Source organism: Puntigrus tetrazona, chromosome 16 (genome assembly GCF_018831695.1).
Source record: "Puntigrus tetrazona isolate hp1 chromosome 16, ASM1883169v1, whole genome shotgun sequence".
Classification (NCBI taxonomy): Eukaryota; Metazoa; Chordata; class Actinopteri; order Cypriniformes; family Cyprinidae; genus Puntigrus; species Puntigrus tetrazona.
The window spans coordinates 21,907,099-21,932,438 of record NC_056714.1 but is presented as its reverse complement, the minus strand read 5'-3'; the positions used below and the strand labels follow the sequence as shown (position 1 = coordinate 21,932,438).

At 35.8% G+C, this 25,340-nt stretch overlaps 2 protein-coding genes across 3 annotated transcripts in view; one reads left to right on the top strand and one right to left on the bottom strand.

The window, feature by feature from the left end:
- osbpl10b (oxysterol binding protein-like 10b) overlaps positions 1–9,477 on the top strand; it is a 38,530-nt gene extending 29,053 nt beyond the window's left edge. For both annotated transcript variants that reach the window (XM_043261791.1, XM_043261790.1), the window contains 5 exons: positions 327–816; positions 4,854–5,040; positions 5,123–5,305; positions 7,501–7,654; positions 8,849–9,477. In XM_043261791.1, coding sequence (XP_043117726.1) covers positions 327–816; positions 4,854–5,040; positions 5,123–5,305; positions 7,501–7,654; positions 8,849–8,893 — 1,059 coding nt within the window. In that variant the 3' untranslated portion in view covers positions 8,894–9,477. The remainder of the gene's footprint in view (positions 1–326; positions 817–4,853; positions 5,041–5,122; positions 5,306–7,500; positions 7,655–8,848) is intronic.
- Positions 9,478–10,907: 1,430 nt separating this feature from the next.
- The window catches only part of stt3b (STT3 oligosaccharyltransferase complex catalytic subunit B), a 37,623-nt gene continuing 23,190 nt past the window's right edge, over positions 10,908–25,340 (bottom strand). Inside the window, exons 6-16 of the mRNA XM_043261107.1 lie at positions 21,166–21,264; positions 20,845–20,991; positions 19,122–19,170; positions 16,833–16,987; positions 15,912–16,123; positions 15,059–15,246; positions 14,795–14,966; positions 14,459–14,632; positions 13,726–13,839; positions 13,341–13,547; positions 10,908–12,618 (exon numbers count right to left, since the gene is read on the bottom strand). Coding sequence (XP_043117042.1) covers positions 12,538–12,618; positions 13,341–13,547; positions 13,726–13,839; positions 14,459–14,632; positions 14,795–14,966; positions 15,059–15,246; positions 15,912–16,123; positions 16,833–16,987; positions 19,122–19,170; positions 20,845–20,991; positions 21,166–21,264 — 1,598 coding nt within the window. The 3' untranslated portion in view covers positions 10,908–12,537. The remainder of the gene's footprint in view (positions 12,619–13,340; positions 13,548–13,725; positions 13,840–14,458; positions 14,633–14,794; positions 14,967–15,058; positions 15,247–15,911; positions 16,124–16,832; positions 16,988–19,121; positions 19,171–20,844; positions 20,992–21,165; positions 21,265–25,340) is intronic.

The following is a 25,340-nucleotide window of genomic DNA, read 5'->3' as shown; positions in this document are numbered from 1 at the left end:
CCAAAATTAATTGTGTATACCGGTGTGAAGCCCAACCCTAATTACAACAAATATCACAAATTTGCTGGGGTTTTCTTTCTTTATATCTAAATGGATTTGAATGGCAGATGCAGTAAGTGTTTCTAAACTAATTGGTTGAGTGAATTATTTAGTGATTCATCCTAACTGATCAGTGAGATTTTTGATTATTTAAACTACAGAAATGGTGACGTTCTGTCTGGATTGTGCAAACAGAAGCTGTGTGATACAGATACACTGCTAATGTCACCTTAAATCAGCAGCTCTATATTGGTCAGGTAATGTATGACCGTATCTTTTGTTCTCAGGTGGTGTTGCCCACGTTCATCTTAGAAAAGCGCTCTCTTTTGGAGATGTATGCCAACTTCATGGCCCATCCGGATGTGTTTTTGGCCATCACATCTGGAGCGACAGGAGAGGAACGAATGATCCGGTTTGTTGAATACTACTTGACGGCTTTCCACGAGGGTCGCAAAGGTGCTGTGGCCAAGAAGCCTTACAACCCCATTCTGGGGGAGAGCTTCCAATGCACATGGGACGTACCGCAAGATAAGGTGCGACCCCTCAGGACTACCAGCTCAAGTCCAGCCCCTGCGGCTGCTCATTCCACCCAGACTGCCTCCAATGAGGGGCTAGGATCTTACCGGCTACGATTTGTGGCTGAGCAGGTGTCCCACCACCCTCCGGTCTCTGGATTCTACTGCGAGTGCAAAGAGCGGCAGATATGCGTCAACACCCATGTTTGGACTAAAAGCAAATTCATGGGCATGTCCATAGGAGTGTCAATGGTTGGAGAAGGTGAGTTTGATAAATCGATTTTAACACCAGTTCAAATTTTAGTATGCTGACAAATGTGTGACAAATATTTTACATAAGGATGCGTAGCATATTGGTACCTTATCGACTGATAGCAATGCATTTCTGAATTACTGGTATCAGTTAATATTAGGTATTTAAGTATTTGTGGTAATGTTCCATATGTTCATGTTGGATGTATTTTTGTTATCCAATGATTACGTAAAATTAATCTTTATGTGTTTCATGCTGCAACATTTTTTGTTAATATTTTGAATTAAATTTATATATATATATATATATATATATATATATATATATATATATATATATATATATATACACACACACACACACACACACACACACACACACATATATATATATATATATATATATATATATATATATATATATATATATATATATATACACACACACACATATATATATATATATATATATATATATATATATATATATATATATATATATATATATATATATATATATATATATATATATATATATTTACATATTCTTCTATCTATATTTATTATGTATATAATATATAAATACACACATACAGTATATATTTTGAACATATTTACTTTTTTTATATTTATTTTTATGTCTATAGTTTATATAGTAAATATATATAATATATAAACATAACATTTCTCTGAAATCTATACATGCATGTTAACCTTTATTTTTGAAGATTAATTATTTGATAGCATTAATATATTTTATTTAATTTTGCCATTTTGGACCAATTAGATTTTATTGTGGGTAGGGCTACGTAAGGTGCAATAGGTTTTCAGTTCATTCAGGTCACAAGATTCATCCATAAGATCTTATGAGTCAGTTTTGCATACTAAACATTTCCGGAAAAAAGTGCTAATATAGTTTCTTAGAAGCATTTATTTATTCATAAAGTTGTGTTGTGTTTATGGCAAACATTTGTCTGTTGGGATCGTTGAGTTTTGTTCATTACTGTTTGATTAAAGCCTGAGGGTTTGCTCATTCAGGCAGAACTGTTTTTCCTCCATCCCCTCAGATGTGTGTCCAAAGAGCATACCGTTTCCAGATCAGCTGATTGTGGTTATATGAGTGTCGGCCTCAGGGCCTGTGATATTTACTGGTGCTTATATCACAACTCCATCTGTCTCAGAGAATAACAGAAACGTACTGCTGTTTGAAAAACACTCCCCTTGATGTTTCGCTTCGCTCAGTCTCTTGATGTTTCATTCTGATTCTAAAACTGGTGAGCTGCCAACAAAGGGAGCATTTTAAGGCATTGTCATTACACTCCCTGATGTAAAGGCTGTTTCAGAATCTCTGCTTTAATTTAATAAGCATACCTTGGTTTGGCCGTATTTTTCACGGAGATCGAAATCCCATGATGCATTGTGACAAAATGTCAGATACCACAAATAAATGTCGCCTATAAATACGTTTAGGGAATGGTGCACTAGAAACGGATTTAAATCATAAAAACTGACTGCTCAAAAACTGCTTGTTTACCTTAAAATGTATTTATTTATTTGATAAAGATACTATAATTTAATGACATATTATTAGAAACTAAAATTGCTGTATTTTTTGTTTTAAATCATTTTTAAAATCTAATTTATTTCTGTGTTGCAAAGCTTATTTTTCAGCAGCCATTACCCCAGAATTTCTTATTATTGTTCATGTTGAAAATCGTTGCGTGGCTTAATATTTTTGGCTACATTTGTTTTTGGATTCCTTGACCTAAGCGTGTTGTCAGAACTCAGAAGTGTGCACTGAGGTGGATGATCGTGAAGGAAGGTAGCATTTGGAGTGCTTAACCAGTTAGCACTCTTCTGTAATTAGGACAACATTAATTACTTATAAGACAGCTAACACTAATCCCCAAGAGTAATGTACACACTGTTAATTGGAGCGGCAGCAAGTTTAGAGGAATTTAAAAGATATTTCACCCAAACATTTAAATGATGCAGTTCTCTAGCCCTCGTGTTCTGTAGTTGATAATCAATCTGCTGTAGAACACAAAATATATTCATAAGAATATTCTTTTCTTTCAATAAGTTCTGATCACTTTTATTATTTATGTGTGTGTATATATATATATATATGTGTGTGTGTGTGTGTGTGTGAGAGAGAGAGATTATTTCCGTTTCACCAAAGAAAATTTCCATGCCAGTTCAGTTAACTAAAACTAAAGCAATTACGTAAAAACATAATGTGTATGTATATATGTGTGTGTTTGACCCAGGGCCACAAAACCAGACATATGGGTAATTTAAATAAATAAGTTTTCCATTGATGTATGGTTTATTAGCATATGACAATATTTGTCAGACATACAACTATCTGAAAATGTTGAATCTGAGGGAGCAAAAAAATCTAAATATTGAGAAAATAGCCATTAGAGTTGTCTAAATGACATCCTTATCTGCACAAGTTTTGAAATATTTACGGTAGGAAATGTGCAAAATGTATTTATGGAACATGATCTTTACATCATATCCTAATGCCTTTTTGGCATAAAATAAAAAATGTTCATTCCGACCCATACAATGTAATGTTGGCCATTGCTACTTATTTTTAGCTCTTTTTTTTTTTAAGCATTTCAGTTAACTATAATAACACTGGCATGGCCGCTTTCTTTTGTAAAACTATTCTAAAAACCCATTTGAATTTCCTGATAGTCAATTAGAGTTTCAGGTTTGCCTACAAATTGACACCATGACTGAATCAACGCAGTGAATGCCCCTCCTGCTAACCGGCCATGTCGGCTCCATCGAACGCAGTCTCCTCATGTGTCAGCACAGATGAACCCAACTGTCCTCTGCTGGGATCTTCAGAGAAGCTCTGGCATCAGCAGTCTCGAGCTTGACCCTTCTGGAGCAGAGAGCCTGAGACGGGGAGCTGCACTGCACCCGCTCCCCCCCCTCGGCTCTCTTGTCTCTGGGAAACAGATGTGCTGTTGTCAGACCTGGCTGAAAGCCCACAGAGATTTTGCCACTAGACAGCTGTCCATTATATAACCAGAATAAAAAGAGGCCAGGCCCACTGAGAGAGCTGCTGTGAACATGCTCGCGCTGTTCAGATGTTGCCCGAGTTACACAGCTAGACGCAATTCATCATTTTAATTAATAACTCCCAACTGCATTATAATACGGTATATTAAAATCAAAGTACACCGGGAAACTGATATAGTTAAATCACTGAGGAAGACAACTGAACACATGACAGTGGGTTGTACAGGAGGATTATAGTGACAGTAGTTTTGCTTTAGCGTCCTGATTTGACATTGGTCATCGTGATGACATTAACAGAGTGCAGAAGTTAACAATGTACTAAAAAGAATAAATATTACTGTCAAATGTTATTATTTTCATTTTCACTTTTTTCATTTTCTTTTACATTTTGCATAAATGGCTTTTAAAGTCTTTTTTTTAATGCTTTGCTTCCAATTTATTAATTATGTCAGAGTTCTTTATTTCCAAATGGCATCATTTTTAAAATGTTTAAAGTTTTTAGCATTATTTGCAGTATTTGTTAGTTATGTCAAACAATCGTTTGTTTCTATAATATGTGTACTGCGTATATTTATTATGTATATACAAATACACAGACATACAATATGTATTTAAAAAATATTTCTTTACTTATGTTTTTTTTAGAATATTTGATAGTTTAATTCATTTTATTTTATGTATTCAGTTTTAGTTTTAGTAATTGAAGTGCTTAAACTCATTTTAACAGAGCTAGTTGCCAAGGCAAGATCATTTTAATGCAATACTTATATTTCAGCCTCATTTCAAATGAACGAAATGTTTTGCTATAAATACGTTTAGATTCATATAACAATAACATCACAACCACCTTTTCAAGCTTGTCTTTTTCGGTTGTATGCATGTTTATAATTTACACTGAGTACCAGAATGAAACCGTTGCGCAGTTCAATAAACACAAAAGTTGCCAAGCAGTGAATTTTGAAATGTGACAAAATAACTAAAGATCCCGAATCCTGTGTTTTACATTAGGAGTGCTACATCTCTTGGAGCACGACGAGGAGTACGTGTTCACGCTGCCGTCTGCCTACGCCCGCTCCATCCTCACAGTGCCCTGGGTGGAGCTGGGCGGGAAGGTTTCCATCTGCTGCGCCAAAAGCGGATACTCTTCCACCGTCACATTCCACACCAAACCCTTCTACGGAGGGAAGGTTCACAGGTCGGGGTGAAGAAGCTTGTCTTAGAGAGCCTGTTTGATTTGCGATCGGGTCAAACCGTTTTCTCTTGTCGTTCTCCGACAGAGTCACGGCCGAGGTGAAGCACAACCCCACCGGCACCATCGTCTGCAAGGCTCAGGGGGAGTGGAACGGGACGCTGGAGTTCACCTACAGCAGCGGAGAGACCAAAGTGATCGACACCTCCAAACTGCCAGTCATTAAGAAGAAGATCCGGCCGCTGGACAAACAGGGCCAGTATGAATCGAGGTGAGGAGCGCTTACAAGAGGACTGATCATGACAAGTAACACGAATGATCTTTTCTTTTAAGTTGCTGTTAGCATTGTTTTGCAATTTAACTTTTTTTTTGTAGTTGTAGTAGACTTTTCTTATTATGTGAGCTGCAGCTTTAAACATTTGGTTTTACAGACGTAAAGTTTATAACCATTAAATATTGTTTAAATTAATATTAAATACGTTAATATTAAATATGTTAATTCTTTAATATTACTTTTAAAAAAGAAATAAATTTGACTTTTTATTGTCATCCCATAAGATCATAGTATCTGCATACAAACATTTGTTAAAAAGTTTTAAAAATGTACTTTATAACCATTAAATATTATTTAAATTAATAGGAAATATTGGCGAATTTGAAAACTTAAAGAACTAAATTTCTGATATTAATAATAAAAAAAAAATATATATATATATATATATATATATATATATATATATATATATATATATATATATTTTTTTTTTTTTTTTTTTTTTTAAATTAAATTCTATATATACTTGTATATACTTTATATATACTTTTTATTTTTCGTCCCATAGGTTCATAGTTTTCAGGTCTGTGTGACAACCCATATTTTATTCCTTTTATGCCTTTGCAAAAATGTTTTCATTTGTATTCCTACTGTATTTATTTAAAAGGTGAAAAATATAAATATAAAATCCGTAGCCATTGAAAAAACACCTGAACTAATGAACTGGAAAAAAAATGTGAATTTCATTCAGTAGGGTATTCATTCTCTCATTCATTTCTCCTTTTTTTTTTGCCATGTCAAAAAGACAAAGTGGACTGATTGTCAGATTTGCCAAAATACAAAATGGACTAAATACATTTATATTAATAATGTGTATCTATTCAGGGTTACTTTTGTTTTATTCATCTTGTACACAAGTCCATTACTGTCTGTTTTCATTATGCTTCAGATGGGAGCTTAGCGAATCCTGCCTTTTAGGGAAAAGAGGCACTCAGACAATACAAATAAATAACGAGTGTAAAAGATCAGCGCTCAGTCATCCAGATAAATACCACGGCGAATGAGCATCCTGCATTTTAGCTAGCTCTTGTAAAATACTCGTGACCCTCATGCACCGCTCTGGCCCTGAGCGAGCTGCAGGCTTCACTTAATAATCTCTAATGCTGCTTATTGGCTTATTGTGGAGGAGAGATCCAGCCGGACTGGACAGAGCCCATCAGAGAAGTCTAATGCTCTCAGCCTGGTGTTACCACACACGCATAATGCGATCAAAAGAAGCGGCAGAGAGGTGCACGGAGGCAGTGGTATGCATGCGAAATGTGTGGATTTATCGATCCTCGAAAGGTTTGGGGTGTAATTTAATAAAACGATGATTTGCTGATTCACCATCCGAGGTTGCTTTTCTTATCCTGATCAATACGGCTAGACATAACACCCTTGACTAAACAGCAAAGTTTTGCTGCTTCTTCTGCTTAGAAACAATCGTTTGAATTACTTGTAAAGTCACTCCCCATATTGCAAAAAATTATTATCATTTTTTTTTACATAATATCTGTAAATGTGTGCATTTATTACATATATATATATATATATATATATATATATATATATATATATATATATATATATATATATATATATATATATATATATACACACAGTACACAAACAGATATTGTGTAAACAACAACTTATATTTTGGATGCCAATAATTACGATTAATCGTTTGACATCACTAATTGTAAGTATATTTAAAAATATCCCATAATTGTATATATTGTATATATTTAAAAATACTTTTTGTTTTATACTTATTGTTTATTTCTTGTTATGTATATTTCCTCATACATTTTTTTTGTGCACCCGTGGCAGGTTTTCATCAAAATAATTTCAATCCAAAAATGTATATTGTTCAAAATATATATTAAAATGGCAAAATTCGTGTTATTTCTTTTTGAAGTACATTTCATAACATAAATAATTACAATGACCAATTTAGGTTTTTTTTTTTTTTGTTTAGGGTCGGTTTTAGGTGTTGTCCCATATACAAGCATGAAAAAAATATTTTCGAGCCAGACACCTTTTAAACACGATTCTTTCCAGACTGACAGATTGTGTGAAGCGTTCACGAGACGGTCAGTGAATGAAGCGTTTCTCGTGTCCTTTTCTTGTCTTGTGACAATGATTGACAGGAGGCTGTGGCAGCATGTGACGGCGGCACTGAAGGCCGGGGACATTGACGCAGCCACTGAACACAAACACCAGTTAGAGGAGAGACAGAGAAGAGAAGGGAAGCAGAGAACGGCCAGCAGCACCACCTGGAAACCCAAGTACTTCATTAAAGAAGTGAGGCTTTCTAATCCTGCACAAACAGCATCGCTTACTAAATAGCAGTTGCAAAGCCTTCGCGCCATTTTTTTTCATTTTGCTTTGGATGAGTAAAACTATGTTAGGTCATAAAACGTGTTAATAAAACCCCTTTATATTTAGAGCGGTTTCAGTTCACCACCTCGATCGGGTGGGTTTTTAATGAGGTGCCTGAAAATCGGACCAAAGTTAATAAAAATTTAGAGCTGCGAGGCTTTTTTGTGTGTTTAAGTTTAAACTTGGCGTGATCATAAATACGTTTAAAAATAGTAATACTACAAAATATTTTTATATGATAAAATGTTATTTTAAAATGTAACGATTTTAATTTTAAAAAAATATCTATTTTTTGAGAATGATTGATAATTAGAAATTCCAGAAAAACATGGTTTCTGAATAAAAATACATATATAAATTATTATTTTTAGAGATTAAAGATTTGCTTTTATATGTATGTATATGTCTTAGTGCTGTCAAATCGATTAATCGCATCCAAAATAAATGTTTGTTCACATAATATGTATATTTAAATTTATGTATACAGTATACACACGCCTACATACATATGTATTTATACATATAAATATATTAATATTTACACCAAGCATGCGTTATGTGATAGATTTACGTTGTTTGAAAAGATTTATATTCTGAAATAATGCTGTTCTTTTAGTTTGGTGTTAATCCAAAAATTATTATATTTAAATTTAAATTAATATTTAATTAATTCTAATAATAAATCAGCATATAATGATTTCTGAAGGATCATGTCACTTTTAAGACTGGAGTAACAACTGATGAAAATTCAGCTTTGCATCACAGGAATAAATTTTAAAGTTATATTAAAATAATAATAATAAAAAAACCATTATTTTATATTGTAATAACATTTAACAGTATTTTTCCTTATTTTTTATTTAAGACTTTTTCCTTAAATCTTACTGATCCCAGTAATGTATATATATATATATACATGTGAAATCGAAATGATATATAATTAAAGATTTTATTGAACATTGCATTATGTCAGTGTATGTACAATGGAGCCAAATAATATTCATTTCCCTTCACTGTCCTTCCTTTTATGATTAGCTCCAGAGTCGTGCAGGATATTGGTACTGGTATCTGATCTAGCATGTGTGTTATTTGTTTCTGTCCTTACGTGTGGCGCAGGGGGAAGGATGGGTGTACCACAGTCCTCTATGGAAGACGAAGTGATGAAATCAGGCTGGAGCCACATGATTTGGGTCCATCACAGACCTCCAGCCCCGCGGATGGGAGCGTCCATGAGGGGCTGACCGACCAATAGGACTCAAGGAGCAGGGAAAGACATTCATCCATTTCTCCAACTCCTCTAATGGAGAATGGAAGGTGCCAAAAACAAAAAAACAAAAAATGAACTCGAGGGTAGTAAAAAAAAAAATACCTCAAAAGCCCCTCTGGATAATGAAGATTTGAACATAGAGGCCTGGATTGTGTGACGTTGTGCAATATCTTTATATTTGTATATTACTTCTGGTAATCAATACTGAGTAAAGTGATTTTTCACAGAGGAGAGACGTAGCATCTGTATCAGAGTATAACCGTTATATTACTGTTATTTTAGAACACCGTAAAGGCAGATATTGATGCCAGTCACATTCTGGGTATTGGAGAGCAGCGGAGTATTCGTGTTCTGTAGAGCTCACCACTCGTGTTCTTACTGTTTTATTCAAACGACTGAATCAATCTTACCATATGAGGACAGTATTGTGCTTCGGTTGAACTTCATGAAGAAAGAATAAAATGGATATTTAAAGGAATAGATTTTAAAATCATTTGCAAAGGTTTTTTTTCCCCCTCATGATGATTTAGTAAGTTCAGTGATATGCATGCATTTTAGTCACTTCATTTATTAAATCCAAGTTGGTTTCTAAAAAGTAGATCTTCAGAAGATTGACCTTTTGATATCTTTTTTTTTTTTTTTTTTTTTACACAAAACTAAAGGTATTTCTGCAGAAATGCTTTTGGTGTCTCTCAGCTCTCATGGTCACATATACATAGGCTGTATTTTTCATACATATATATTTTATTTTTTCAAATAGTTTGAATAAGTTTCAATTATTTTTTGTCATTTTTTAATAAAAAAATCAATACATTTTAAATGTCTATATACATATATGTAGAAATCATATAGTAACTAACATGTTCGCATATGTACACAACATTGAGCTGAAAATACCGAAATATTTCCCATAAAGAAAAATATTTGATTCTTGAGCAGTAGTAGAATGTAACCATGTGGTTAAATACTAAATGCCAATAATGACATATGATGTTTAAAACTAGCTTACTTTAATAATTTATGTAAAAAAAGAATAAAAATGTCAAATATGTGCCTTTAAAAAGGTCAAAGTACACAGCTTTAGCAGAACGTGAATTGCGTTTAATTGACAAAGTATCTAATGCAGTAAGGAGCAGTTGTTCAAACTGGTCTAAATCAGGTAATGTCAAAGTACAGCCACAAATTCAGTTATCACTAATAAATTCCCCCGCTCAGTATTTCCATAACTAGGACAAATGTGTGTAATATTTTTTTTAAAACCAGCTGAACCTCAACCAGTTACGTAACCTGCTCCTTTTGTAACTTCCGTAATAGGCACAAAGAGTCTTGACTGACTGAAGATGAGTGCCCTCGAGCGTCTGACTGAGACGGAAAATGATGTATTAAAGCTGCTCTGGTCCAATGAACACAGAACACAGATCAAAACGCTGTCCCTCAGCGCAGATTTCAGGTATATGAAAGCTAATTCGGCTTTTTTGAATGCCGTCATTTGCCCCGTTTTGCGTAGTTATACAGTGTTAAAAAAATAAAATAAAAAGGTATTAAGATCTAACTATTCTGACTATAATTGTAAATATGAAAATAACATATTATAAAATATCTGGTGATATTTTTAAACATACATTCCAAAAGTGTCGTAGTGACGTATTTTTCCAGCGTGATTAGACACGTGACTTGTAGAGCTCATCTGATTCGTTTAGAAACTTTCGAAACGGCTGCTCGATGAAACGTGCTAGAGCTGCCGCCTAGAGGACACCTGTGCAATAACACCAATGACTTAAAGCAGAAAGATGACCCTAAACAAATCATAAACACACACTTTTTCATTTCGTCTAGGATCATCTTTATATTTTGTTTATATTTCGTTTTAAATGCGTGTGTGAGAGCAAACATGGATTAGGCAGATTCTTTCATTAAGTCTTTTAATCACAAATGGCATCAACTCATTCTCACAAACAGCATCGTTGACTTTCTCACGCTCTTTTTTTTAATATTTTTTTTTTATTTTACAATTTATGGAATAAATTTTCACTTGAAAAAAAAAAAAAAAAAAAAAAAAAAAAAAATAGTTTTTGCATTTCAGGATGAAAGGCTTCCTCTTCTCGACTTCAAATGCATTCTTGTTAATAAATACCTTCCCCCGAGCTCCAGACCTCTCCCGAGTAGAATAATATGGATATGTTGTGGAGAAGAGGGGAAAAAAACGATCAAATTTTCCTTCTAATTTTCTTACAAAAACAGATGAAGCAAAAGAAATACGCGAGGATGAGAACCAGAAAGGCAGAAAACAAAGGAGGAAAAAAAGTTTAAATGGCAGCCCAGAAGAAACGAGGAAGAGAAAACCCACTAGGTGTTGCAGGAAGCGCCCTTTTCAACATTTAAAAAAAAAAAAAAACAAAAAAAAAACAAAACTGAATATTCACACTAAAAATACGCACTCTCCACCTGCATGCTACTCAGTAGTGGATCCACATTAAAGGTGAACTAAGACAAAGTGCATTCAGGCTAGTAATGCAGCATTTTATAAACCTACAACTAATTCAATTCACTCTTTGTCCTGGCAGACAGTCGTTTGGGAAGGGGGTAAATTAGATTTATAATTGGCCCAAGAAAAACATCTAGAAGCATCTGTTTTTAGTGTGCGCAGGAGATGCCAAACCACAGCGCCCCCTCTGGACAAAACACATGAGCAACAGAAGAAATAAAAGCGGATTTTCTTCATTTGAATTTAGAATTATTGCATAAAATCTTACAACCGATAGAAAAACGAAACAAAAACAAAAAAACATTCAAAATGATGTAACAAACAAAAATTTATATTCAAAATCACCACAATAGTTAAACATTACTAACAATCGAGTCCTCTGCGATGTCTGCCTTAGGAAAAAAGAAAAAAAAAAAAAACTCAGAGCCACAAAGAGCCCACTGCATTCTGTCACGGGTTTGTCAGATAACAGGTGAAACCAAGAGAGCGTTTTAGGGGCTGTCATACTTCAGACGGCTCTGATCTCTTTTATTTTTTAATGTCGTTTTTAATCAAAAGTTAATTTATCACAGGCTCTGACAAAAAAAAAAAAAAAAAAAAATCTCTTTGGTGCTCCAAGGTTCACTGAGCTTCATGAAATTCATATTTGTTGGTTGTTTTAGCATTCGGTTGGATTATATTAAACTGTACCACAAAAATAGCGCGCGCCGTTTGAGACACGGACTCTCGCTTCGCCAGCACATTCAAGTACAAAAGAAAGAAAGAAAAAAAAAAAACGGAAAAAAAAGAACAAAAACAAAAATAAGTCCAGAGTTGTCAGATTAAAACCACGGTGCAGATCCCCATCTTCGCCTCATCCTTGAACCCATCATGGAAACTCCGTGTCGTCATGGCAATCGCAGGACCAAAAGCCTCCAATCAAACGTTCTCAGGTGGGCGGCGCCAGACAACATGTTTGTTCTTCTTTTTGATTGGTGGATTACTTACTAGTTGCATTTGTCCTTGTCTTTAATTTTCCTCTTTTTTCCCGCTCTCAACGTTTTCATTCAATAGCTAAACAGACTTCTTGTTCAGTTTCTTGCCTTTTTTCAGAACCAATTTGTTTTTGATGTGTCCCCTCTTCCTCTTGGCTGTCTGTGAACCAAACGAAACAAGCTTGTTTGAAATAACGTTTAAATAAAATTTACAATAGGATACAGTAGTACTGTGTCTCAACCAAACTATTTTGAATATGTGCTGCAGATTAATGTTAACTAATCTATCAAGTAACTAAAGGCTTTTGTTCAACTACTGTAATATTTATAGTTTATTTGACATTTAGCCATTATCATTTATAAACAGTGTCATAAGAACAGTGTCAATTCCTGTCAAAAAAAAAAAAAAAATTGTAAAAAGTAAAATTAATAAATGATCAATAAATAATAAATTAATCTACACTAAAACTATGATGTTTTAGAAACCTTATAAAACAAGTTATACTTGACATATTATACTATAAATATATATATATATATATATATATAATAAATAAAACATACTATTTGAGTTTTTTTTTTTAAACGTTTCTTACCTATTTATAATAATAGTAATAGGAACTATTATTATTATAATATAGTATTATTTAAAAGGCTATATGGATATGGCCTTTTAAATAACACGTTAAAAATAAATTTGGTTGATAAATTCATGGCAAAAAACGTTCCTAAAAACTGACACTTTTATTATGGCCTTAATACAAATGCCCCAATTAAACTTCAACTCCTTGCAAGAACTGTTACAAGATGACACAAAAAAAAAAAATACAGAAAACTCAAATGTCACATCATTTCTGTTCAATTGAATCTAGGGGGAGAAACCTTTTTTGAGGTGTACTTCTGCTTAGCTGCGATGTTGCGGAGCTTGTGGTCCAGAGCCTGCCGGTTCTCCTGCTTCTTCACCCTGTAAATGCGCACCAGCCAGTGCTCGGAGGTGAAGGCCTCCTCTAGGTGCTTCAGACGGATGTCCTTGTTGCCGATCTCTGCGTTTCGTGTCCGGTCAAATCCAGGAGGCGTGCGGAAGTCCAGCTACGGAGGAGGTGTTTGGCATTAAGCAAGCAGCGAGGTTTGGTCTATAACGTGCATTACTACGCTATCAGAAAACAGCGAGAGCTAAAAGATCGGTCCTCGTTTTCCACAGTTGTCACAACACAATTACAAGACTCTTGAGTATAGACCTAATGAGTTAGAGGGAAGCAACACTCACTTGCATCTCCCCAAAGCGATAGTAAGACATCTTGTACATCAGGCAGTTGAGTAGGGTTGGAGAGCCGGCCTTGTCTACTCTAAACTCCCCCTGCGGCGTGAAGTAATCGCTTTCCTACAAAAGAACAAAAAGGACGGCCGTTTGAGGACTCATCTCTGACGTGTGTAATAACACTTCGTCAATGCTATCAAATGATCTCTGTTCTTTAAAAGCAAAGGTTGGGGGGAAAAAGGCATCTCAGAAAACAGGAAGAGAGTACATCACAAAAGTAAAAGCATGTAAATGATGATTAATGACAGGAATATTTCTCGTTGTACGCGACCTGAATCCATACAACAGCAACTGTCCAAGACAAGTGCATGTTACACAAAGCACTTCATTAATTGCTCTAGCGGTGGTGCGCTAGAAAGGATTCATTTAGACACACAATGTCTCAGAGAGTTAATGTGACAGTCTAACAGTACACTAATACACAGAGTGCCATCAGAATGCTAAAATCCTGTCTGAGAATGTTATTCTTTCTGTTGGTATGCCACAAAAAAAGACCTTTTTTAGCTATTGAGACTAAACTTAAAATACAGGAGAAAAAAAAAAAGAATTTATTATAATTTTTTTAACTACTTGACCTCATTATATATTTTATTTTTGGAGAACTACTAGAAAAACCTGCCCAAGACTAAACTTTTCTCCTTTTACTATACTAAGTTTAGCAACCAAATAAATGACCACTGACCCTGATATCTTTAGGATGCTCTCCCTCAGCAATGCGCACCATCCACAGGAATTTGTTAATGTCATCGCCTGAATATCCGATCACTCCTCCGAAAATGATCAGGACGTAATCCACATCCAAGGACTTCATAATCTCATAGGCTGCACTCTCATTGGAGGACATGGCTTTACCGACCTGAGGAGGAAACAGAACACGGAACACGATGTTTCTTCGTCCTCAAGATGGCACTACTGAGCTAAAGATATCTAAACAAATCGGTTTAATTCTTGCCGATTTAGAAAGTCACAATTCATTCCTAAAAAAAAAACAATGAAACTTGAAGTTGTCGGTCCTCACCAGTGCTATGTGGCTGTTATTCCACGTGTTGTTGTCCACCAGCGTGGTGCGGTTGGCCATGCCTGCGATCTGATAACCGTAATCCCACCAGGACATGACTCGAGCGTGTTCATCGGTATTCTGCCTGAGCCAGTAATACGCTTCACGGAAATCATCCAGAATGTTGCGTGATCTGGAGGTAATTAGAAATGATTGAAGAATAGTTTTTGAAGTTTTTTTTTTATTATTTTAAAGAAGAAATACATGCCATGAAGTTGCTCTTACCCATCGTGGTTGTATGACGCCAACACTACACTGGGACTGGAGTAAGCATTGCTGGTGACCCACGTGCAGTGCACAGCAAACATCATCAAGAGCATCAGCATTAACATGGTAACTATGCTTTTGATGTTGGGGCCCAAACCCTCCTCTGGGCGGTCCTGCTCCGAAACATGCTTTCGGACTTTGCCGGCCTGCAAATGAGCACGGACACACCAATTAAATCAGACTGAATACAAATGAGCTACAAAAAAAAAACAAAACATGAATCACCATTTTGTTTTCTGTTACAAAAAAATATTCCCTGTTAACTAACACTGGGTCTTCAAAAAGAGTTGAATAAAATAAAACAAAAATAAATTGAAAAAGATAACACTGGGTATATTACTACACAATTTCTCAGAATATTATTTAAATCTAATTTAATTACACAGTCATAAATTATAGATGCAATATTAATTAAAGATTATTTTGATTTGGTTTAAAAGTCAGTTAATATAAAATACTGTTATTATAAACAGAAATCATTTTCAAAAACAGATAATTAAGTGTTTAATTTTTTCATGTTTTTTCCCCATTGGGCATTTCAATTAATCTCAAACAGAATTTTTTTCTTTAAATTAGGAAAAAAAATAAATAAAAATTATAATATATATATATAACCCCAAAAAATATTAAAGTAAACTATATATAAAGTTAAACATTAAATATATTTGTGCTTTGTAATAATAATAAAGTTTTTATTATTATTAAAATGCATTTAAATGGTACCGTGTATACGTTACTGTGCAGAAGACTTAAAATTCAACATTCATTCATCAAGGTGTACTTAGCTTAACCTTTTTTTCCCTTCACTGACCTTATCATAGAGGTTCCCCTGATTCCTCTTGTCATCCTCATCACTGCTGTCCTCAGCCGGCGGGTTTTCACGCTTCATGTCATCACCCAGGTAGTGCTCAAACACACTGGAGAAGGCGATGGCTGAGAGCATGCACACCACCGGGGTGAGAGTCAGCATCAAACGCACCATCACACCGGCAAAGTACACCGCGCTGATGGCGTACAGAGCCACTAGAGGGCAACAGAGAAAACCTCACTTATGATTCCAGCAGACAATGTGGAGCTGCAGTGTAGAAGCAACGGTAATGAACTGCAGTGTTGTGTTTATAGTTCTGCACTGGATAATGACTCCAGAGAGAAATAGAAATGCACAGAAGCGGGCCTTTAAACATGTAGCAACATGTTGCCTGTTCACGTCCCCTTGTTTATTCCGGTGAAAAAAAATTCAGGAACGCCATGACGGCAATTAAAAAATAAAACAAACTCTTCTGGGGACTGAGACCAATTCAATACATTCTGTTCTCCACGAATGAAAAATACTCATAACAGACATCAAAACATCAGTGAGTGTTTTCAGGCATAAACAGGAATCACTACAACTTAAAATTGTTCAGAATAAACACCCTGCCGGCAGAAATAAACTCAAGGGTGTTTAGTGGCACACAAAAAAAGTTTTTGCAGACATTTCAACACTCCATATATAAATTTTATTCTATTAAAGTTTTTTTTTTTTTAACTAAGGCTTATATTGATTCCAAAGTATGGAAATGAAAAAGACATGAGCTTGAAAAAGTAGTCAGCGTCCAGCGTCACCTGGAATCGAATAATGCTAGAATCTTTCTCAGGACTCAGTAGCTATTTTTGCGATGACTTTAAACGATGAAATGAACTGAATGCAGATGCATCGTCTGGTAATTTCAAGGACGTTAGACATGCTCACCAAACACTCGCTCGTCGTTGATGTTCTTGATGCAGAACCAGAGGCCTGCGGGGAAGGTGCAGACGAGGATGTGCAGGTCAAAGAAGAAGGAGACCCAGGTGGTGGGCTGGTGCTCTGACACAGATGCAATGATGGGGATGTGGATCTTTGCGTATCTGAGCATAGGAGGCAGGGAAAGCTTTGTTAACTTACCGTGTTAAATAAAATTCTCCAGCATTAAAGGGATAGGTCACCCCCCATGGAAAAGTTCTAGCACTAATTACTCAACCTCATGTCATTCCAAATCTTTAAGATATTTGTTTATATTCGGAACACAACTTAAGATTAACATTAGGGTGAGTAATTAAAGATAGCATTTTGATTTTTGGGTAAACCATCCTTTAAATTGCTGCATTAACTACTGGAAAGCTGCACATCGCTTTTTAGCTGGCAGTTAACATGAAGTAAACTGACAGGGCCTAGGTGACATCAGACAAAAAGAAAAGCCATTTCAGAGGAAGAATGCACTTTTGATGAAAAATGTTGAAGACGAAGAGACAACCATCGTACATTTCGATTTAATACGGGCTTTAAAACCAGTCTTAGATGTTTCAGAAGAGTTCAGTAAGACAGCGTCGGTTTTAAGTGCAAAGGAGCCACAAAATCCACATCAAAACAACTCTTTTAAGAATAAAGTCCACTTTATGTATCAGCGAAGTGCATCTCCAATGGCAAAAAAAAAAAAGTTTCACTCTCTAAGGGCTAAAGTTTGCTTCATAAAAAAAAGAAGGCAGTAAGTGAAACAACGTCAAGACTCTGGACAAGCGAAAAACGGCACAGCGTGTTAAAACGGGTGCAGAACAGGGGGTCGTTTGTTGTGGAGCTGCTCGGCTGTTCGCCCTCGCAATTTTGCTGCATTACTGCACTCAATTTTGGCGACTATCAGTGTTATGATCATTATCTGGCGACCTGACCTTCCGTATCTGTGCGGACTGCGCCGCAGATGGCTGACTGCGCACAGCGAGAGCTTGACAGGACTGTGGGTCTCCCTGCAGAGCTGCTGCATTAAGGGAGTTACACATTTATGAATTTATGATGGGTGTCGTTTTACTGAGGGCAAAGAACAAGAAGCTGGCCAAAAAAGTAAGGGGTTTACGGCTGAGAAGTAAAAGCGTACAAACACTGCCGTACTTGCCCAAAAAGTTTAATTTCCAATCGAAATTGCGCGCCCATCGGTAATAACAAGCTGTGCTATTAAGTGCGTGTGATTAACAGCTGTATGATTTGTTTCACTGTGCACAAAACGGAGTCCTGAAATTTTGCGCTAAATGTTGCACCCGCTGCTTTCGCCGTACTTGGTGTAACAGCCAATATACTTTGCAAGTGAGTGATGGGACAAAACTAGTACGCTTGGTGAGAGCTTTCAATAAACTGTAGAGCTCAAACACTTGAAGTGACAGCTTGATTGCAATGGGATGGGAATGTTCAAGCATTGTTAGCTTTTTTTTAATTAGTAGTTTTTGGTGCTGCTCAGGGTGCCAGTGTGAAATCATATCTTTAAGGTCTTGATCTACTGCTGTATAAAACAGCAATATATTACTTCAGGAACATTTCAGTATAATAACAGCATACCTAAAGAATATGACATGCAGTCCATAAAAAATAATTATGAAAATATACAAAAGTCTCAAGTTTGGGCCACCTTCAGTAATTTTAAAATCAATTATTTTAATAATAACAACATCAACAACAGAAATTATTGAATCATATCATCATTACTATTTTAAGGCCCAATTCTCACTATTAAACCATTACCACCAGCATTTGCCTCAAACTACGAATTTGCTGCTTATTAATTAATAGTTAGTAAGGTAATTATGAAGTTTAAGTATGGGGTAGAATTAGAATGTGTGCAACTAGTTAATAGTGAGAACTGGTCCCTAGTAAAGTGTTACCTAAAAAATTCTTGACTGGCTTTGTGAGTTTCTCCATTCTATTAATATATGATTACATCAAGGCAAATTGCAATTTGTGATAATATCAGGCACTGATTGTCTATGAACTAGAAGTGGGGTTTCAATGGCGTCGTGAGTGAATATCAACTGAAGGCAGCTATTCAGAAATAATTTAAGCAATCCAAGAGGCAGCTTACAGACATAAATCATGCTACATGCTTAAACCCCCACAAAATCAGGTCTTTTTTTGTTAAGCTGCTTAACAGGGTGCGCTAATGAGCTATTAGCAACTTAGTCATACGATGGAACAACACAAAAAAAGGTATATGTAACGTAAACTGCGCGGCATACATACCCTGTGTCCCAGAGAGAGTAAAAACGCCCACTCCAAGGAGCAATGTACCCTGAAAGCACATTAACACAACAGAGTGATTAAACGCAAACACGCACACGCAAACCGCCCGACCATTACTGACTCAAGAGCACTTTCAAGCAGCTTCTGAGGAGCTGACGAGCTTGGACTACGTCCAGTGAACCTTAATACCACACATATAGCCGGCAACGTTTTCAATTAATCTACACCGCGAGACTGCGCTCGGTTTGAAAAGCAGTGTGGCGAGCAGAGGGAAGTGCTTAATGAGATCTCAGAGGCCTGCTGCAGACGAGGCCTTGCAGCTGAAAGATTAATGAAAGCCCCGGGTGCGACGGGAATACAAGCAAATCACCCTGACTCCATATATACCGGCAGAGGTGCGGTGTTAAGAGGCTGAGGTCATAGAGTCACGCTGTATTCAGGTGAGAAGGCAGAGAATTGGATGCGATGGTGCGGATACGTTTTTCTTTTTTTTCCTGTCATACTCAAAGATGTTTGGTTTGGATGATTTAGTCAAGGGCAAAATATAAATCTGCTATTCGAACGTCAAAATAATAATAATAATAAAAAAAAAAAAAACGGTTTCATAGTTCATCAGCGTCGTGTCCTCTGTGTGACAAACAGTAATGAACCTTTTTAATATTACGTTGACGAAAAAAAACAAAAAACAGCTTTTTATTCTGCAAATCAGTCACGCAGGATGACAATTTATTATGGTGCAAACTATTTACTGAATCTATTGATCTTGAAAAATAGCGCAACGTGTCTTCGGTACATCTTTTCAGAGACGCTTGCGACCTTTTGATAAAGAGTAGGATAAGAAATGTCAGTGGGTATATTTGTGACAAACCAGCAACAATGCATTATTTTTTAGCATGTAACCACAAATTTGATACATATGATGAACACGAGACCAGAGATTTTGCCAATCTACTAGCGTTTATGAATGTGAAAGTAAGATTTCTACATGGCAGGTAAGTGTAAAAGTTATTCAACACTTGATTAAAAGTGACTATAAAAGACAACACTGAAATAACATAATATTTTAAATAAATGTTATATTTTTAAAAGGTTGCATTCATCAGTAAATATTTTTTCTTTCTTTTTTTTCCAAACATGGTTGCTACAGAAATATTAAGCCATATTTTAACTTTGACTAGAAATGTTTATTGAGCACCAAATCAACATTTTATGATTTAAGCATCATATGTAATAAGCATCATATATAATAACAGTACACTTTGTTATAACAGGAATAAATTATATATAGCATTATATAAAATATTTTTTTAAAACTATAATAATGGCCCAGCATATGTGGGGCAAACTGTCTTGAAAAAAAAAAAAAAATAAAAAAAATCAGCATGATATAAAAAAAATATATATATAATGTTTGCATGATATAGATGCCTTTGTTGAATTTAAGTAATGCAATTTTGTAATGTAATTCGTAGGAAAGAATTAATAATGAAAAATAATAAATAAATAATATTTATTTTTACCTCCCTCACTTGTTCTTGTCTAGAAGACAACTTTAGTAAAAACGTGGAACGTTTATCCCACTATTACTAATAAAGGTTCAATCAAAGGCTTATTTAAACCCAGCAAAAACTGTGGTTATTGTTTGTTTGTAAGTCTGGTCAAGAAAACCAAGAAATTTTACAAATGAAATGTATTTATTTAACTGCTGTGCTTTTGCACTCACCTGTGTAAGTCAGGTAAATGACAGTAAGGAAAACCACCCCCGCTGCCAGAGAAACGCCCAGAAAGAACAATGTCTGGAACTCCTGTCTGGTCAATCTGTCCTTCAGATACTGCAGAAAGGCGTAAGCCTGAAGCAGAGCAAATACACCTGCAAACACACACACACACCATTAATCCACATCCTCAACTTTGTCAGACAATTTCCCAACGGTCATGAATTCCTGGCGCTAATCTAATGACACGTAAATCATCGTTCCATAGTTTATGGTTTTGAGTTGAGAGAGGTGATCTGAGATCAGTTTCAGAGGCAAGCCAGTCTTACCTGCAGCAGCCATGTGCTCGCTCGTCCTGATGGGCTGGAAGCCAACGAATGGGATCTGCATGGATAGCACCAACCCCACTATATAAAAAGTGCTGTAGGCTGAAATAAAGAGAAGCAGAAAAAGAAGTCAAAATGTATCTGAAGCAAACATGCTTACCAGAATTATCAAACTTAGTTTCCCTAGATGATCATTTCGATATGTCTCCAAAAAACAAAAATGGACTCTTATGCGAGCGCTTAATAGGATGGTTCACAAAATAAAGATTGTCAATATTGTCTCAACGCCATTACGTTCAACCCCGTATGACTTCAATGGAAAACAAAAGCAGTAATTCTGAAGAAAATTACAGACTGTCACACATCAAAAAAAGTACACAAAAAAAGTATCCTGAAAGCGTTCTGTGACTTGTGCACTTCATTTTCAAATCTGCGGAAGACTTGAATACTGACCTGTTCTGCACAAAGCAGATGTGCAATATAGAGCATTAAGCCCAGTTCTCCCCAAGAACGATAACTATGGAGTACACACCACAGCTTTAACGATAAAGACAAAAAGAAACAGATGATATTGTCTGCTAGTGTGAACGCTAATACTATCTTGGTTATTGTTCTTGGTGTAAATGGGGCTCGAGTAAGCTTTTATTATGCATTTTCATTTGTTTCAACGTGCCTATTTTTTCTTATAGGTAATAGTTATAGTAATTTAGGCCTGGAATGACCCGAGGTTGAGTAAATGTATTTTCATTTTTTAGTGAACTATCCCTTATCTCTGTGAGGAACTGCTTATGACCCTCTCTTGTAATTCACTTACAATGAAAAAAAAAAAAAACCCTGTTAATCCACAAATGTAAATGTACCAATGTTTTTTTTTTTTTTTTTTTTTTTTTAATCATCATATTATTTTTTATTCAGCAAGGGTACATTAAATTAGGCTAAAGAGACAGTAAAAGATATTTACAATGTTACATTAAAATTATATAAGTAAATCCATTTTTAAAACTTGTGCATAAATGATTCATGAAGAAAAAAAAAAGAAAAAAAGTTACCATGGTTTTAAAAATATTTCCACTGTTCTGTACCACTTTGCACTCTCTCAAAATTTGCACTGAGGCACTCTTAATATTGTTAGTTCCCTATGATTAATTGCCTGTGCATTTCTCCCCATTTGCAAATTGCTGTGGATAAAAGAGTCTGCTAAGTAAATGAATGAAAAAAAGTCTCTTTAAAGCACCACCACAATTTGCAGAGTATGACTGCTATCTGTGATGAAGCTATTGAGTTCACTTCTGTTTTGTTCTGGAGTTACATTTGTCCAATGACAGCAGTGGAATGTGGGTCTGCCTGAAGCAGAACGGGGTTGTGTAGGGAGACTAGGGGCCTCAGATGTCCCCGAATGCGGTCTAATCTAGGCTCCCGTCCCAGCAATACAAAAGCAGTTGAATAAAAGACTCAAACAACATGACAAAAATTGTACTTGAAGATGCGCACTCTTATTTTGGATCAAGAAACACCCACTTAGAAAGGAAGAGGTTGTATAACAACAAATAAGCTATTTTAGTGCACAATATACATATATTCCATATATCAGAGTTTTCTTATGAGCCAAAAATGACAAAGACTGCACGCTAAAACTAAATGGAGAGCAAACACTGACACGCCAGTGATGGAGAGCAGTCATTCACAGAAGAATGACAACCGTAACAGTGTGTCACCTGTGCAACACTTGACTGACAGATCCGTGAAGTGGACCCCTACCTAAGAGACAGGTGTTGACAGCCTGTCAGAAAAGCACACTGGTGCGAGTGTGTGTACATGAGAGACGGCGATACAGCTGTGCAGTAGAGGAAACCGAAGCCACTTGTGACAGAGCAACTTTATGAGCTGTCAACCTTTAAGAAGCATCAATTAAGGGCCAAACTAGACCACCTACACTCTAAAACAGGATGCTCTAATAAGACAATACACACCAGACACCCAACAAACAAAATGACATTTCCTTATCTGTGGACAGCTGATGGGCGACTTTGTAAAAGCAACTCTCAAAAGGAACTGGAACAGCGATTTAAGAGAGTTGAAAAGGATTGATTTAACTAGTGACGAAAGGCCATAAAAGTGGATGAAAGTCTAGTTCTGGTACCAACTACCTGGAAGTGGAACTACACACTTTTCCTTTTGCATTGGCAACTACAATGGGAACCCTGTGGTGACGCAATCCAGTTGTGTCATTTCTGTGCACCGCACAATAGCAGCAACAACAAAGCACAACCATGGAAGACGCCAGGATTGGAGCTGCGCTTTTGTTACTCTTTGGATACTGTTGGTTTTATGTTGTTAACATGAGGGATGGAAAGGAGACATGCAAATCTGAGACAATAGAAAGAACAAAGAATATTTTGACAACTCAAATCTCTCTGGATGCCATCTATGCAAGTTTCAGGAACTTCAGAACTATTCTGACAAGTTGGACTACTTATACAGTTCCAGAAATGTACACTACTTCCTGCAGTGGGAAAACAGCTAATGCAGACATAGTATCTGACTAAATTCTGGTCTACATCACAGCTACATCCAGATACATAGGAATAGATTATCAGACAGAGTGACTGCATTACATGACATGGAGAGACATGTTTATCTATAAGTCTGTTTACCTATAAGAAGTTTATCTTGCAGGGATTGAGTTTACTCAAAATAAAAATTCCGTAATTGATTACTCAACCTTATATCACTCCAATCCCATATGAACTTTGTTCAGCTTCAGAACACAAATTAAAGACATATCTGAAGAATTCTGAGAGCTCACTCCCATAGACAACAATGCAATTACCACGAACAAGGTCCAGAAACGTCCATGTGACCAACCAAAATTTACTGAGCTACAATATTAGTTTTGTGCATAACTTTTTATCAACTATTCATCTCCTCCATATCACCCTGGTGCTGAAAGTATGCTGCTCTGTGTCAGCAGTACCATCTGTATATGCAGTTTTCGCTCAGATCAAAGTATAAACAACATAGAAAACATATACGTGTGATGCAGCTGACTCAGAACAGCACAAATAGTTTACTTTCAGTGAACAAGTCTTTATTTTTTTCTCAAAGCTTTGTAAAATTAATGTTAAACCCCAATGTCACATGGATTATTTTAACGATGTCTTTACTACGTTTCTGTACTTTGATCGTGATAATTACCTTGCTGTCTATGGAAAGGTCAGAGAACTCTCAGAATTCATCAAAAATTCCTTAATTTGTGTTCTGAAGATAAGCAAAGGTCTTTCGGGGTTTGGAATGACATGAGGGTGAATAATTAATGACAATTTTCATTTTTGGGTGAACTATCCCTTGAAATGAAAAAACACTTTGCAATAATTAGCTTAAAGTCTGAATCTCTATTAATTTTGTACAGTAAATATCTCAGGAATCTGTGGACGAAAGCGTTTTATTTTGATGTAAAGACTACATGGAAAAAAATAAACTTGGATCTTGAACTTGAAAACACAACATTAGCATTCAAAAGCTGGGGGGTCAGAAAGAATTTTTTTTTCAGCAAGGATGCATTAAACGGAGTACAGACATTTACATGGTTATAAAAACATGTCCACTGCGATGATATGGTGTGCTTTGAACTTTCCATTCAAAGAATCCTGAAAAATATTTCACAAAAATATTAAGCTGAATAACTGTTCTATACACTGTTATTCAAGAAATGTTTCTTGCGCACCAAGAATGACTTCTGAAGGATCATGCGGCACTGAACACTGGAGTAAAACAGTCTCAAAGCACGGACCATTAGCAGAACGTCTGATGCATGAGACACACAAAATTAGAAAAAATTAATAAGTTTTAAAAGTAGTCATTGGATTAATTCAATTATACAAGATTTCCGTGTAGCATTCTTTAACGTTCCGCCTGGCAACAAAGATGCCATTACACCAAACCCCCTCATCAAAGATGATGTCTGAGGCTACCAAAGCAGACATCCCTCTAGAAGGAGACGGGAAGGTGAAACAGAAATGCAATAACCAGATCCCACTGGTTTTACACCATTCTCCATCCATCTCAGAACATGACTGCTGTTCTTTGTCCAAGCCCCAGTCCCATAAACCGAGAGCAGTGCTACTTAATCTAATCACTATGATCTATTAGGAGAGGTGGCAGTGATACTCCATGTGGAG